A 15,405-nucleotide genomic window follows, 5' to 3' on the forward strand; every position below is an offset into this window, starting at 1 on the left:
TGTAAATTCAATATGTGTACATATCTTACATTTGCATATGGGTGATTAAAGCTAAAAATTATAACTAACTCATGAATAAAATAAATAACAAAAGCAACATTCATATTATTACAGATTAAGATGAGATAGTTTGTGTGTGTAATAAAATGTGTTTTAAAGTCTTGTGTAATCTGAATGATCTTATTTAACTCCGGCAGTCAGTGGAGTAGCTCAGTTACTCATTTTCTAACCGGGAAAACACCAACCGAGTCCAGACAAAACTTGTTCCAAACACTCAGCCTATTGGCCGGCCCACACCAACCCTTATCCAATCACATCGCTCATAAGCGGGGCGGGATCTTCTACAGCCAATAGAAATGCAGAGTAGGTCCAGGTACGTCGTGTAAACTCGGCTCCGACGATAAAAACCGAGCCGTCATGTTTCCGTCCCTCCCTCTCTGCCACTATCCGTCGGCCAGGCTGCTGCAGCGCTCAACCTGCCCGGGATACAACACCAGAAATCAGCCATGTCTGACAAACTCCCCTTCAAAGTTGGTCAGTGTCACGGTTCATCGTTTTAACTGTGCTCCAGAGTCAAGCTTCGTGAAGCACGGCGGCGGTTTTTTAGCTAGCATGCTGTTAAGTTTATGCTAACGTGTAACGGCTCCTCCATCATTCGGGGGTTAGCCTGAAAACGTCACCGTGCAGTGAAGCTAGTGTTTTCAGACGTTTAAGACTAATGTATTGTTATTCCCGCGATTTCTATCGTTAATTCTCTCTCATGGCTCAGTTGTTGCTAACTTGCTAGCATGTGGTAAACTGTTAGCTGTTGTTATTGTGATTTAGCTAGCAGCGTGTTGAGCATGTTTGTTGTTCGCTACAATCATTTTAGGCTACATCCGGTAAATTCCCGCTTTTAACCCGTCGTTTTTTCAAACTTTAATTCAAATCAGAGAATGAATCGACATGTAACAGTCGCTCTGGTGCCAAGCATGGGCTTCAATCTGAGCAGAGACGAGTCCACAGCCTCTGGGTGTTGTAGTTTATTAGCGGAGCCGGCGGCGTCACGCTCCTTAGCTCCTGTCTGTGTTTGTAAACTGCAATTCCCGTGATGCCTGGCGCCGCTCCGGCAGTTTCTGCATGAGTGACAGGAGCAGGCAGAGACTGAGCTGCAGCCTATGTAATTTACACACTGTAGTAGTCCTGGACTACACGTGGTATTGGTGTGCAGCAGGTTTTAGAGTTATGTGCATTTGATTAAATGTTTTTATTAATTTTGTTTTTGAAAAAAAAAAATCTTTTATTTCTTCAGGTGTTTGTTCAGCTCCAGAAATCAACTGAGGGGAAAAATGAAAAATAAGTAAAGGGGAACAGCTGCTGTAACATATTTACATTGAAAAACAAAAAAATGCACTTGATAAACATTTGATAAAAATTGCATTCAGTGAATGTATCAGAAAACACATGCTGAATATTCATTCATTCATTAATTCAGGTATCATTCATTACATTAACTACAGTTGTAACATGTGTCATAACAGTTGTTTGCTGCTGTCACTACTGCTCTGGACGAGTTCGGCAGCTGGTTCAGAAGTTGCACAACGTCCTGCTAACAGATAGCTCCAGGGCAAAGTCTACAGCCTCCACTGGAAACAGGCAGTCAAGTGTTTAGACTTCACCGCAGTGACTATCTGTCAAGTCCTGACATGCTAATTATGCATTATCACTCTATAAAACAAACACTAAATCAGTGCAACATGTTTTCTGCTGTAGACAAATCTTTGTTGTTACTTCACATCTTTTTTTTAAGTGTAATTTTCTCCTACAGTTCTGATGTTTTATGTTAATAATCAATACAGCATTATATTAGTCATTAGTGCTGCAGTATTTATTCCTTTATACCCGAATCAGTCAACAGTTTGCTGTGGTCTTTAGAGCAGTCGTACCAGTCACGCCTGTGGTGGATAACTGCACTTCAAAGACTAATACTGTACTGTTTATAGGTGGCTTTGAATGGGATTTGAACCCAACTTCCTGCCAATATTGGAGCTCAGCTCATGTACTTAAGACGGCCGCAGACTTGTTTCACTCTCTGATCCTCTTCTGAAGAAGTTAGAAGTTTTAGGCTGCGGTTGAAAAGTCAAAATAACCTCCTACTCACATCGTCTCCCCGACCTCCATGGAAATCATCATGAGGTCACAGATGTGAAGGAGAATTCATTAAGACTGAGAAGAATCTGACTGACCTTACACTAAGATATATATACTGTATACACAGTATTTTTTTTTTTTTTTTTAACTAACCTTATTTATAACACCTGGAGGATGAATGTCAACTGGATTGAAATGTTGAAATAAAAATACAGAAAATGTCATTACAATAATTAAATAGAAATAATGAGCTGAGAATAAATTATATTCAGACAGAAGTTTAGTTTCCTGACATTTCTATACATTTGTACAACAGAGAAAATTCATGTTTGGTTCTTTCCACAACAGGAGGATTCAGTCAAACAACATGAATGTATAGACTATAGTATTTAGTTGTGATGATGATGTAACTATAGATTCATCAGCTCGTTCTTCATGACGACTCCTGACTGACTGAAAGAGAATAAATCTGTATTTATGGATCTGAGCTTCAGTCCATCAGACAGAAACAGCTGCTCTGATGTTTCTACATTTATGTGGCTCTGCTGTGGTTTTAAATGTTGCTGCAGCAAGGCATTGTGGGACGGCATGTCTCCTTTCCTTTGGTAAAGGAAGCTCCAGTGTTTCCTAAAGGAGATGAGAGAGGAAGCAGTGAAGCTCCTCTCCTCACTCTGATCATGAAGTTGCTCAGAGACTGAAGATCATTTCTCTCAGTCTGAAGCTTCATCAATAAAAAGTCTTTGTTCAGTCACGACTTTGAGCTCAGTGTGAAGTCGTTCCTGAGCCAGTCAGTCGGCCCAGTGCTGGTTCAGTGCAGTCAGACCAGCTGAGGTGTGTTTGAACAGGCTGCAGCCTTTTTGGTGGTGGTGGGGGGGTTGTACTCTGTGACCTCATCCTGCAGCCTGAAGTTTATCTGCAGTATAAAGCAGAGTTCTTCACTTCCTGTTAAATCACAAAGCTTCCTCTTATATTTTGATCATCTCTAACTTGAAGTGTACAGATCAGTGGTTTCACCAGCACATGTTCAGTATGGATAATGAAGGATAATGTCCCTGTGTGATGTTGGTCCTTATCTGCTTCTCTCCCCCGGGGGGCTGTTAGCAGTGGGCTGGTGGTTCAGTGCTGTGTGATCTGATAGTGAAGCTCTGACTCCAGCTCTGACACATGGTGGCTTCAGATAAAGGACGGAGTGATTCAGAGCAGCAGATGCAGAGCTGTGGCTCTTTGCTCTTCTGTTGTGAGTCCAGCTGGAGATTATCAGCCGGTGTTCGCCCTGCAGCGCTGCCTCTGCTGCCTCTCTTCACCCTCCCCCCTGATTGTGACTGACAGGCTCTTTGCCTTCACTGTAAAAACTCTGGTTTCCCTCCATGTTGCATCATGCAGCTGTGAACCTGAGAGTTTTGTTAGTGGAGAAAAACACTTTGTGCAAATCTTCATGGAGACAAAGTTCTACTGAAGCAACACGAACTGAAAACAAGAAGTGAAGGTTTTACAGTGTGTGCGGAGTCCTGCAGCTTTACCTGTCGGCATTTTACATATTTCAGTATATTTATTCTGATTTTATTTATGCCCTTCATGTGTTTGTGGTTGTTTTTTGTTATCATGAAAACATCATGATCTGATACCTGATAGATTTGAGGTGTACAGAGGAGGATTAAAGCCACGTGGAAAAAAAAATTTCTATTATAATTCAGACTTTAAAAAACAAAAACAAAAAAAAAACTTTTTTTTTTCCTGAAAAATGTTTCCTCGTGGCTCTAATCCTCTTCTGTACGGAGATGTTTAGGTGTGGTGTGCCCTTTAATTGAGACGACAGGTGAACATGTGTTCATGAGAGTGGAAGGGCAAACAATTTTCATCCTCACAGCTTCAAAATATACTCGACTACTACGAATATGTGTTTGTTTATTTATTTATTTATTTTTTACAAGTTTACAGTAGCACGTCCTTTTTTTTTTTTTTTTCTTCTCATTAATAAATGTTGGAACGTTCAGGAGAGACTTCATGTTGATGTAACGGTACACAGTGATGCTTTATTACGTTTTAAATCACCCACCTCTGTTAGTGAGGTCACGTTCTTCACTCTGATAAAAACAAAACAAACAAACTGCACATGTGCAGCAGCAGCTGATGGAGATTAAAGGAGTGAACAAACTACAACACACAGTTCAACCCCCCCACTGTGTAACGGCTCGCAGTCACATTAGGCAATGATGCACGATTTTACATGCATTAGGAAAAACATTTGCAGTTTTCACCAGACTGCTTTATTTGCACATTTGCTGTTTTGCAAAAAAAATGTGAATTTTCCTATTCAGACAGGATTAAATAAACTGAGTCCATGGTGAATAGAAGACATCAGTTGAGAATGTATAAACTGTAATACTCACATTTCTCACCTCCCTGTGTCTCCCCGTCTCCCCCAGCTGACATCACCCTGGCCGAGTGGGGGCGTAAGGCCATTGATATCGCAGAGAACGAGATGCCCGGTCTGATGAAGATGAGGGAGATGTACAGTCAGTCCAAGCCTCTGAAGGGCGCCCGCATCGCCGGCTGCCTCCACATGACCCTGCAGACCGCCGTGCTCATCGAGACCCTCATCGCCCTCGGAGCTGAGGTAACGTCTAAACGTCTTCACCCAGAGAAAATCCACCAATCAGAAAACAGCCCTCTACGGTGACAGGAAGTGTGGCAGCTGTGGCAGCGGGGGGAGTCTTAACAAAAGTCTTTCCACATCCTGCAGTGGATTTATTTATTTCACCTGCTCATGTCTCATCTTTAAATGAGGGAAGTCTAAATATAAATCTGAAATATCTAAAGCTTCCAGCTGCTGTGACCTGCTGCAGTCGTCTTCTTTAAGAGCAAAGACAGATGTTTTAGACGAGGACATGATCTGTTCATTCACACAGTCTCTTATACAACGATGAGACTGGACTTTGTTTCCACTCAGATCTACTTCGCGTCTTCTGGTTGTTCATTGTCGAGTCAAACGTCTCTAGGAGACGGAGCCCTGTTGTTGTTTGTGTTAGTTATTCTTTATCCTACTTTGACTTGTTCTTGATTCATGTGAAGAATCAGTTTGTGTGAAGAATACATCTGGGTCAAGATTCATAAATGATGCGTTCACATAAAAACCATACATACGCCATTTCCCACTCATAGATTAGTTTTTATCAACACAATGTGTCACCTCACACATTCCTTCGGCCGTGTGAACACACGGTTTTCTAAAGACATCCAAGTCACAAAATAAAGAGACATGTAATTTAACATAAAATAAAGTTTCTATCTTTAGCCTTAAGTTACAGTTGAGCTAACTATTGTTAGCTAGTTTCCAACTTTAGCCTTGAGCTACAGTCATTTACTATAGAATAAAATAACCAACTTCAGAGTTTCATTCATTATCATCATTAAAGGTTTTATAATAATTAAACATTTCATAAACAGAAGTAATTGTTGGTGTTTAATGTCCTTATTATTTATTGTGAGTGATTGTGTAAACTGATACTATTTTCATATTGACTGATCTCAGTGTTGGAGCCTCGTTAAGACTCTAGTCCCAGCAAATGAAGCTCGGAGTGAAACAGGACTTTACATCAGAGTGATTGTACTGAAGTAAACGGATGATGTTTTTACTTCACTGTCACAATCAGTGAAATTGTTCTTCCTCGTCTTTCTTCTCTTGCTGTGTAAACATCAAAACTTATAATGACGATAATGAATGATGCTCTGTGAAGTTTTATATATTTTCACTTCACTGTAACTTTAGAAAACGGTGCGTTCACATGTCAAAGGAATGAGTGAGGAAATGGCTTCATGCTCGTGACTCCAGCAGCTTGTGTTCACGTCATTAGTCCAGAGATTCACACAGTTTCAGCTGCAATGATTTGTTTTATTAGTAAAATAGATTGCTCTTCATGGTGACTTTAATAAAGATCTGATTTATATTTTAAGACAAAGTTGTACATTAATGAAGTTAATTTAATAATTTAAATGAATAATCAATTTAATTCTAAAGGTTCACTGACTTTTTCTAACTCCTGTAAGTCAGTAAGTAAGTAAGTACATACATACATACATACATACATAAACTTATGATCCTTAACTGGATGACTGGTTGTGTTGGTGATGACTCGGTGTGTGAACACGGCTTCAGACCAGCAGCTGACCAGTGAACTTGTGTCTGTCAGGTGGAGCTCTGCTGTAGTTCACCACAGTCAGTTAATGACACAGGACAGGTTATTGATCCAGTCATCAGAACAAACTGTCTCAGTGAGTTTTCCCTCTCCCTCCGTCTGTCTCAAGGCCGTGAGTCTGTTATCATGTTGGTTTTATCTGACCTGGTCTGGTCTGGTCTGGTCCTGCAGGATCCTGCAGCCTGAGAACCAGCTGAGACTAAACAACAACCTGCTCTCTGAGCCTGGTTCACTTCTGTCTCTGTGCTGAGACACTGAACTGTGTGACTCTGTATCTGGATTTATTCAGTCAGTGGGACACCTGTTGTCACAGTAACTTAAACTGTCACATGCAGCTGGAAGTTAAAGCTGCAGTACAGTGTGTTTGACACTAGATGGCAGCGCTGTGTGTGTTTGGATCATTAACTTCATTAAATAGAATCTGAGTCTGATCCAACATGAAGTGAATGAGCTGCTGTTGTTTTATGAACCAGGTCATTATGATTGTGATCAGGGCTGAACCATGTGAAAGACACATCATATTGTGATATGAGCCATGATTTCAGTTGGAGTGCTAATTTTTGCATTTTGTTGTTCTTGCACCAAACAATCTTGTTCCTTTACATCTTGAATATGATTTTTGTTGACACATTTTAGATGTAAAAAAAAAAAAAACATTGCGGCTCTTGCAATTTGGATCTTGCTCTTGGTTATGTTGCAGTTTTGATTAATTGTGCAGCTCTAGTTAAGATGCATTATTATTATTATTATTATTATTATTATTATACATGAAGTGACGTCCTGCCCCTCGAGGCGTTGCAGCTCAACTGTGAGTGTTGCAGCTGTGTCAGGAGGCGGCAGAGAGAGACAGGTGGTGGTCTGCACTGAGACTCTACGACACACTGAGGACTCAGAGTGATCATCACCACCCACACCTCAACACTGAGGCTGCTGAATGAGCCAATCAGACACCTGTAAAGGTCACACCTGTCAGTCACAGGTAGAGCTCTAACTGATGATGGTCAACACCAGAACATGACTCATCTAGACTTTCACTTTTAGTTGGAATTTGATTTTAATTATCTTGGATACAAAGATAAAGAAGCCTGATTCTAATACAGTTAAATTATGTTTATATTAAGTCAGTGTTTATCTTCCTCCTCCTCAGGTTCAGTGGTCCAGCTGTAACATCTTCTCCACTCAGGATCACGCTGCTGCCGCCATCGCCAAGGCTGGTATTCCAGGTAACACACACCACCTGTGTGTATGATGTTCCATACCTGTCTGAGTAAAAATATATCCATTCAGATTCATGTATGAACTGCAACTGTTCAAACACTTAGTGTGTCCACACCACCCACAGTTTAGATTGACAGTTGGTGGGTGGGAATATTCCCACGTGACTCTGAGAGGAAGCAGGTGAACAGGTGTGTGTGTGTGTGTGTGTGTGTGTGTGTGGAGTGTACGCGGGGAAAGGAGAGACAGAGGAGGAGTACGTGTGGTGCATACGAACAGACTGTGTACTTCAAAGGACGGTCAGCCCCTCAACATGGATCCTGGACGACGGAGGAGACCTCACCAACCTGGTCCACAAGAAGTACCCCAAACTGCTGCGGTGTTTTCTTTCTCTCCCACACACACACACACACACACACACACACACACACACACACACACACACACACTCTCACTCACACTCTACTGTAAGAGTAAATTCAGCGATGTGTAGATTTCTCTGTGGGACTAATGAAGAACTGTCTTATCCACATGTTAAAGCTGCTGTAGAGTTGGACACTGGTCTGACACAAGCTGCATCTCATTCATGTTTTTATTTATTTTATTTATTTGGATTCCCATCAGCCACCACCAAGTCGCAGCTCCTCTTCCTGGGCTCCACTTAGGGAAAAATTACATCCTAATGCAAAACAATGTAAAATAAAAACCAAGACAAAAAAGGAGCAAGAGAAGAACAACACAGCAGGAAGCCGAGCTTTATCTAAAGTAAAACACTTGATGCAGATGCCACTAAAAACAGTATCTACAGTGACTGAAGAATAAAATGAGGTTAAAAAGTTTCTCATTAAGTTTCTCATTAATCATCATCATATTAAGCGTCAAAAGATGTCGTTTTTTTTTTTTTTTTTTTTTTTTTTTTTTTTTTTTTTAAGAGGTTGTTACAGTTGAACTTTATTTAAAATTCACACAAGTGTCCAGCAGCTCAATGGTACTAATAATAACTAAATAATAACTTTAATAACCCAAAAGGTATTATTATTATTATTATTATTATTATTATTATTATGATGATAAAGGCTTAATATTATTTAAATAATGAAAGTTAAAGATCATTTCAAGACATTTCCAAACATTATTTAAGTGACATCACAGAGACTGATGTAGTGAATGTCAGCACGGCTGTGATTGGGTCAGAGTGATATCCTTTTTATACAACACTTTTCCCAGCACCACATTGGTTAAATAAACAACAACAGATTATGATTTGATTGTTTATTTCCTAATTTATTTGGCCACACCAACACAAATAGTTCCTCCAAGCAACACGTTACATTTGTTGGTGCATTAATCCGGGTGACGTCCTGCCCCTCGAGGCGTTGCAGCTCAACTGTGAGTGTTGCAGCTGTGTCAGGAGGCGGCAGAGAGAGACAGGTGGTGGTCTGCACTGAGACTCTACGACACACTGAGGACTCAGAGTGATCATCACCACCCACACCTCAACACTGAGGCTGCTGAATGAGCCAATCAGACACCTGTAAAGGTCACACCTGTCAGTCACAGGTAGAGCTCTAACTGATGATGGTCAACACCAGAACATGACTGTTTGATGTTTAATCCAAGGTAACTGAATTCAGAGTCTCTTCCTCCTCCTCCTCCTCCTCTTCCAGTGTCACAGGTGGAGATCAGCTGAGGCCCCCCCCCCCCCCCCCCCCCCCCCCCCCCCCCCCCCTCCAGTTTCTGTTGAAACGTCTCGGTCATGTGACTCTGGTGTGTTCTCAGGTATCCGTGGAGTGTCTGAGGAAACGACCACAGGTGTCCACAACCTGTACAAGATGATGAAGAAGGGCGATCTGAAGATCCCCGCCATCAATGTCAACGACTCTGTCACCAAGGTAACCACCTCCATCGGTCCTGCTGTTCAGCTGCATCCTGCAGAGTCCACATGAGGAACAAGAAGATATTGATCCTCGTTCATTCTCTTAGATATCACCATCAACATGTTTGATTTGTAAAGTGTGACCTCACAGGTGGGTGGAGTTTAATAATATCAGGTGTTTGTCTTGATTTTCTTCGTCTTTAGAGCGAAATGACTCGTTATAGAAGTTTTGAAATGATCCCATCTTCTAGTGAAACACCGAATCTGCAGTTGTTCTGATGCTGCTCTTTGAAACGCCTCCGACACCTGATCAGACTTCAGCGTGCGTGGAGTTCATTAATGATCGTTATCGTTTATCAGCTGGATTAAACAGCAGGTGTCCAGAATCACTTCTTCCTCTCTGCTCTAAAACAGTAGTGCAACTTCCTGTGTAGGCTGCAGTTTCAGAGCAGTGAAGAAGAGCTGGTTTCTGGTAAACAGTGTAGCATTAGCTGTTAGCAAAACACCAGCAGTTTGTCAACAAGTTGAACTAGAGGGTCGCTCCAGTTAAAAAGTATGGAAGGCTTCAGTGTAGGAAGTTATTAATTCCTACATTTAGTTATTTATCTATTTATTTTTTGATTGACAGTCAGATTGGACAATAATAGATTTCATTCATGTGTGTTGATGTTTAACATGATTCATACAGCAGTGACAGCAGTCATGTCTCATCCACACAGTCAGTAGTTTACAGCTGTTTTTATTTTCTTCATGTGAAAATAGAATAAGAAATGTTGTTGAACATCTCTAATTATTCAGCTCAGTGAAGCAGCTCTGACCTGCAGCTTTAATCTGCAGCTGCACAATTAATCCAGATATAAACAAAATCTCAGTTTGGCCACGTTCAACATCCAAATCTCAGCAGCTGCAGTTTCTTTGAAGGTAAAATGTGTCACATTGTTGTTCATTGTTAGCATTAGCATTGTTAGCACCATCAGTGTTGTGGCGCTACAGAGACGCCACGACCTACAGATCATATTCTCCAGACGTAGAATCACATCTTCATCATTTTTATATTTTCTTCAGTCGTTCACACTGAAATCACAAGATCTGACAAAAGAATCACAATCTCATTTTGTGCAGAAATCACTTTGGTCTGTCGACACGTCGTGTCCACTGTCTCACTCAGACCATCAGAAAGTTAAAAGTTCAACAGTGACACTTTGAGGTCGTAGGAATCCTCAGACTTGTTGAACTCCATGTCTGAACATGACTCCAGGTCCTCAGCAGGAACTGGTCTGTCTCCTGGTTCTGTTCTGGAGAAACTCGACGTCATCGTGTCTCCTGTCTCTGTCCCTTCTGCAGAGTAAGTTTGACAACCTGTACGGCTGCAGGGAGAGTCTGATCGACGGCATCAAGCGCGCCACTGACGTCATGATCGCCGGGAAAGTCGCCGTGGTGGCGGGTTACGGTGACGTGGGCAAAGGCTGCGTCCAGGCTCTGCGCGGGTTCGGAGCTCGCGTCATCGTCACCGAGATCGACCCCATCAACGCCCTGCAGGCCGCCATGGAGGGTAGGTGACCACGGACAGAGCAGGATGGAGCGTTCAGGAAGTCTTCAGACCCTTCAAGAGAAAACTACTTTTTTACAAAAACTGAAATGTCACATTGACACATTTACAGCATCAGTCGTTGTTTTCTGCAGATCCTCAGACCGTCTGATACACTGAGTTTAAACTTCGTGGAGTCTGTTATCTTCAGATCTGATGAGACTTTCTAACATGTTTACGGACAAATCTGTGTGAAGCTCTATGTAGAGCTGTTCAATCAAACAAACTTTATTTGTACTGCACTTTTCATACAGGTCAGTTCAAAGAGCTTCAGACTGATGAGAAACAATAAAACCGATTTTTAAAAAAAGAAAAGAAATAACAACATGAACAAACAATAAAATCACAAGAAAATTAATAATAAAAGAACAAAATAGAATAAAATATAAATTTTTATAAGTGAATAAGATTAAAAACCATATTTAATGGAAAGCCAGGCTGAAGAGGAAAGCTTTGAGTTCACGTTTAAACTTTTCAACACTTCAGCTGCTCTCAGGTCGTCATGGAGACAGTTCCATCGGCCTGGAGCTTCACCACAGGTTTGAGTCCTGAACTTCAGAACAACTAACAGACGGGTACCGGACGACCCGAGGAGCAAAGAGTGTAAACATGAGACACGAAGAGCTTTAAAAACGATCAATAAAATCCAGACCAAAGAGAAACAGTCGTACTTCACAAATATTTTTCAGATGATAAAATCAGATTTGGAAACACGAGCTTCAAGGTTTAGCTCTGAATCAAAGATCACCTCCAGGTGTTTCTCTCGGTGAGTCCAAGGAGCCGAAGATTTAACATCTCGGTGAAATCTGAGAAGTGACGCGACTAAATAAGTCAATAAGCAGTTTGTGGATGAACAGACGAGGTTCTCTCTTTAAAATGTTAATCACAATACTTTATTGATCCCCAGGGGGAAATGAAATGGCGTTACAGCTGCTCCCTCAACAGTGGAACTGTATCAGCAAAGAATAAGAAATAAGATCATATGGATAAAATATGAAAATACGTCCTTATACTGTGAGATGTATCAGATGAAAGACGTAGTGATCAGTCTGTTGGGTCATGACGCCGCGTATTGACCTCTGACCGTCTGTGTGTTGCTCTGCAGGTTATGAGGTCACCACCATGGACGAGGCCTGTAAAGAGGGAAACATCTTCGTCACCACCACCGGCTGCGAGGACATCATCCTGGGACAGTAAGTTCAGCTCACGGTCTCGGCTGCGTCTCGCTGTGATGACGGCGTCTCTGATAAACGCTGTGTCTCGTCCTCAGACACTTTGAGAACATGAAGGACGACGCCATCGTCTGTAACATCGGACACTTCGACTGCGAGATCGACATGAGCTGGCTCACCAAGAATGCTGCGGAGAAGGTCAACATCAAGCCTCAGGTACGACCAATAAAACCTTATTTTTATCCCTCCGCGACAGTCTCAGCGGCAGCCATTTGTTTTCAGGTCCTCTTCTCCGTCTCATTCTCGCGAACACGAAATCTCAGTAACACCAGGACGAACTTATTACATTTTGGTGGATAAAGGTCAAAGGTCACGGTGACCTCAGAAAACACTTTTTATTACTCGAGACTTGACAGCAAAATGACAAAATGTAACACAAATGTTTAATATTTTCTCTGAGTGGATAAACAGGATGTGACCAGGAGGTGGTCGGAGTGGAGGAAGAGGAGATTCTGGTTTTATACTAGAATAATGTCCCATTTTAAACTGTTGACTCCATTAATCTTCCTCCTCCTCCTCCTCCTCAGGTTGATCGTTACCGCCTGAAGAGCGGGCGTCACATCATCGTCCTGGCTGAGGGCAGACTGGTGAACCTGGGCTGTGCCATGGGACACCCGTCCTTCGTCATGAGCAACTCCTTCACCAATCAGGTGAGTTGATCCGGAGGAGTGATCAGATGATCCTTCACTTCACCGTCTCTTCAGCTGTGAACATGAACCTGGACGAATCAGAGAAACCTTCAGATCTCAGATCAGTCTGCCTGAGTAAAACATGTCCGTGTGATGATGATGATGATGATGATGATGGTGATGATGATGGTGAGTGGTGTCCTGCAGGTGCTGGCTCAGATCGAGTTGTGGGTGAACACCTCCAAATACCCCGTGGGAGTCTACTTCCTGCCCAAGAAGGTGAGAACCCACCAAACAACAGCACTCTCTATTTCCTCACATACTTTCTGTTCAAGTGCAGCAAAGATTTAATGAGTCAGGAAACGTTGCGTCAGACTCGACTTCCTTCCTTTGAATCTGAACGTGATGTTTTCGGCTTCACGTTCATCAGGTGGTTTGAAACAGCTGAGTCATCAGGTGATTGACAGGAAGTTTGATCTGCAGCTGTTTTCAGATTCAGTGTCAGTAGATAAAAAGATAATAATCTAAAGCCTGTGATTTGATTCTTTATAAATGTGGGAAAAAACTGCATGAAAATTTTTGAAAATGTAAGATAAAGATTAGATGAACTTTTATTGATCCGCTGTAGAGGAAAGTCAAATCGACACAAGGAGAAAATGTGATAAAGAAATATAATAATAGAAACAGAATCTAGAATAAATAAGAGATTAGAAATACTATATCCAATAACAAAGTATGTATTTCTGTAAATATTAAAATGAATATAAAGAATTTAGAGGTTCACATGTTGACAGAAGTTTACTGAGCTCGTAATTATTTATCAAGCAGAAAAAACCTAATGTTTTGTTGAGATTCTTAAATCAGACGACGTTCTATTTTCTTTTTATATCAGTATAAATTTTAATATTTTAACTTTTAAACAGTTTGATAGACAAAAAAATAAAATCTGAAAATTTCATCTTTTCAATGTTTCCTGAAAATTGATAAAAATAAGTCGAGAATAAATAAGAGGCCAAAAGATAATTATATAAATACTTTAATCATCCCATCATGGGACATTCAGTCATCCAGCAGCTCACCTTCAGTTTCAGTTCAACAGGAAAATAAAACGATTATAAAATGATAAAATGTTCAGTTTCACATGAAATCAGTAAAAGTCAAATTAGGCAGAAAAATCTTAGTTTCTAACTTTATAGAGTTAGAAAGTTTATATAGAGTTTAACTGTGTCTCTTGTCCCTGTGTCCTCAGCTGGACGAGCAGGTGGCCGCCGCCCACCTGGACAAACTGGGGGTGAAGCTGACCAAGCTGACAGACAAGCAGGCCAAGTACCTGGGTCTGCCCAACGAGGGGCCCTTCAAACCGGACCACTACCGCTACTGAGCCCCCCCTCCCCCGAGCCCTGCTGGGGAGAGGAGGAGAAGGAGGAGGAGTGGCTGGACAGGTGTTGGTGTGTTGGTGGATGATGGGAGCTCTGGGACAGTTTCTCCAGGTTTCACTCTGGGAGCCAAATATCAAGTTTTCAGGGACAGAAACAGTTTGATTTTCCCTCTTTAAAAAACAAAAAAACAAAAAACTTTTCAATCAAACGCCGTGTTCTGCTTTTACTGATCCTCCATAGAGCTGCAGAGTAGAAACAGGAAGTAGACACAAAGCTTCATCAGTAGTTTGATGTGGGAGTGTTAAGTGTCATAAAGTCGAATCAACAATCAGCTGAAAGTTTAGTTTGTCTCATCGTGTTATTTCCCTCCGACACCTTCATCCCTCGTCCGTCTCTCCTCTTCCTCATCAGCTCTCCTGAAACACCGTCAGTGGCCGTCAGAGACTCTTCCTCTTGTTCATGTCATTCCCTCCTTTAATGGAAAAAATAAACCTCTTCTATCCGACCTCCATCTCGCAGCGTCTCCAGGAGAGAAGGTTTCGAGGCAGATGGTTTAGTGTACAGTGGCCTTATTCCATAACACTGCCCTGTGTTAGCACTTAACTCAAACTGTACGTGAACTGAAGACGAGCGCCGCTGCCAAAGGAACCTCCAACGCTCCTCCTGTTTCTGCCTGAGTCTTATTCTGTTGCCTCATTTTCCTCCTTTATTGTGATTTTTATTTAATTTGACTTAAAGGGCCAAAACATGTGCAACAGCCCCCCGCCCCACCCCCTCTTTTCATGTCTCACTGTAGTGAATCAGGTTGTTCAGACGCTGGGTGGAGTCAGTGATGGTCGTGGTTACAGCCTGAAGCAGAGTTCAACTTCCTGTAAACCATGGATTGAAAACTGAAAAATAAAGATGTTGACTCTGATTGTTTGTCCTCGTGTGGTTATATACATGATGTTGACGGGTAGAACTGAAACGCACTGTGGCTCAGGAGTCGCTGGTTTGATCCCCGCCTCCTCTGGTCCACATGTAAGTGTCCCTGGGGAAGACCGGTTGTCCTGATGCATCATCAGTGCAGCAGATATGCTAACTGTTCTGAAAAGATGGTAGCTATGCTAACTGTTCTGAAAAGATGCTAACTATGCTAACTGTTCTGAAAAGATGCTAAC

General features: G+C 41.7%; 1 protein-coding gene across 1 annotated transcript; it reads left to right on the forward strand.

Annotated features, from left to right (window-relative positions):
• The first annotated feature begins 425 nt into the window (after positions 1-425).
• ahcy (adenosylhomocysteinase) lies at positions 426-15,161 on the forward strand. Its single transcript, XM_022758715.1, has 11 exons — positions 426-534; positions 4,557-4,747; positions 7,474-7,549; positions 7,767-7,919; positions 9,318-9,433; positions 10,762-10,969; positions 12,111-12,198; positions 12,276-12,393; positions 12,765-12,887; positions 13,074-13,145; positions 14,116-15,161. The coding sequence occupies exons 1-11, from the start codon at positions 507-509 to the stop codon at positions 14,245-14,247; spliced, it is 1,305 nt and encodes a 434-aa protein (XP_022614436.1). The 5' UTR covers positions 426-506; the 3' UTR covers positions 14,248-15,161.
• Positions 15,162-15,405: the final 244 nt, after the last annotated feature.

The sequence above is a fragment of the Seriola dumerili genome, unplaced genomic scaffold (assembly GCF_002260705.1).
Source record: "Seriola dumerili isolate Sdu_G_001 unplaced genomic scaffold, Sdu_1.0 BDQW01000306.1, whole genome shotgun sequence".
In the NCBI taxonomy this organism is placed as follows: Eukaryota; Metazoa; Chordata; class Actinopteri; order Carangiformes; family Carangidae; genus Seriola; species Seriola dumerili.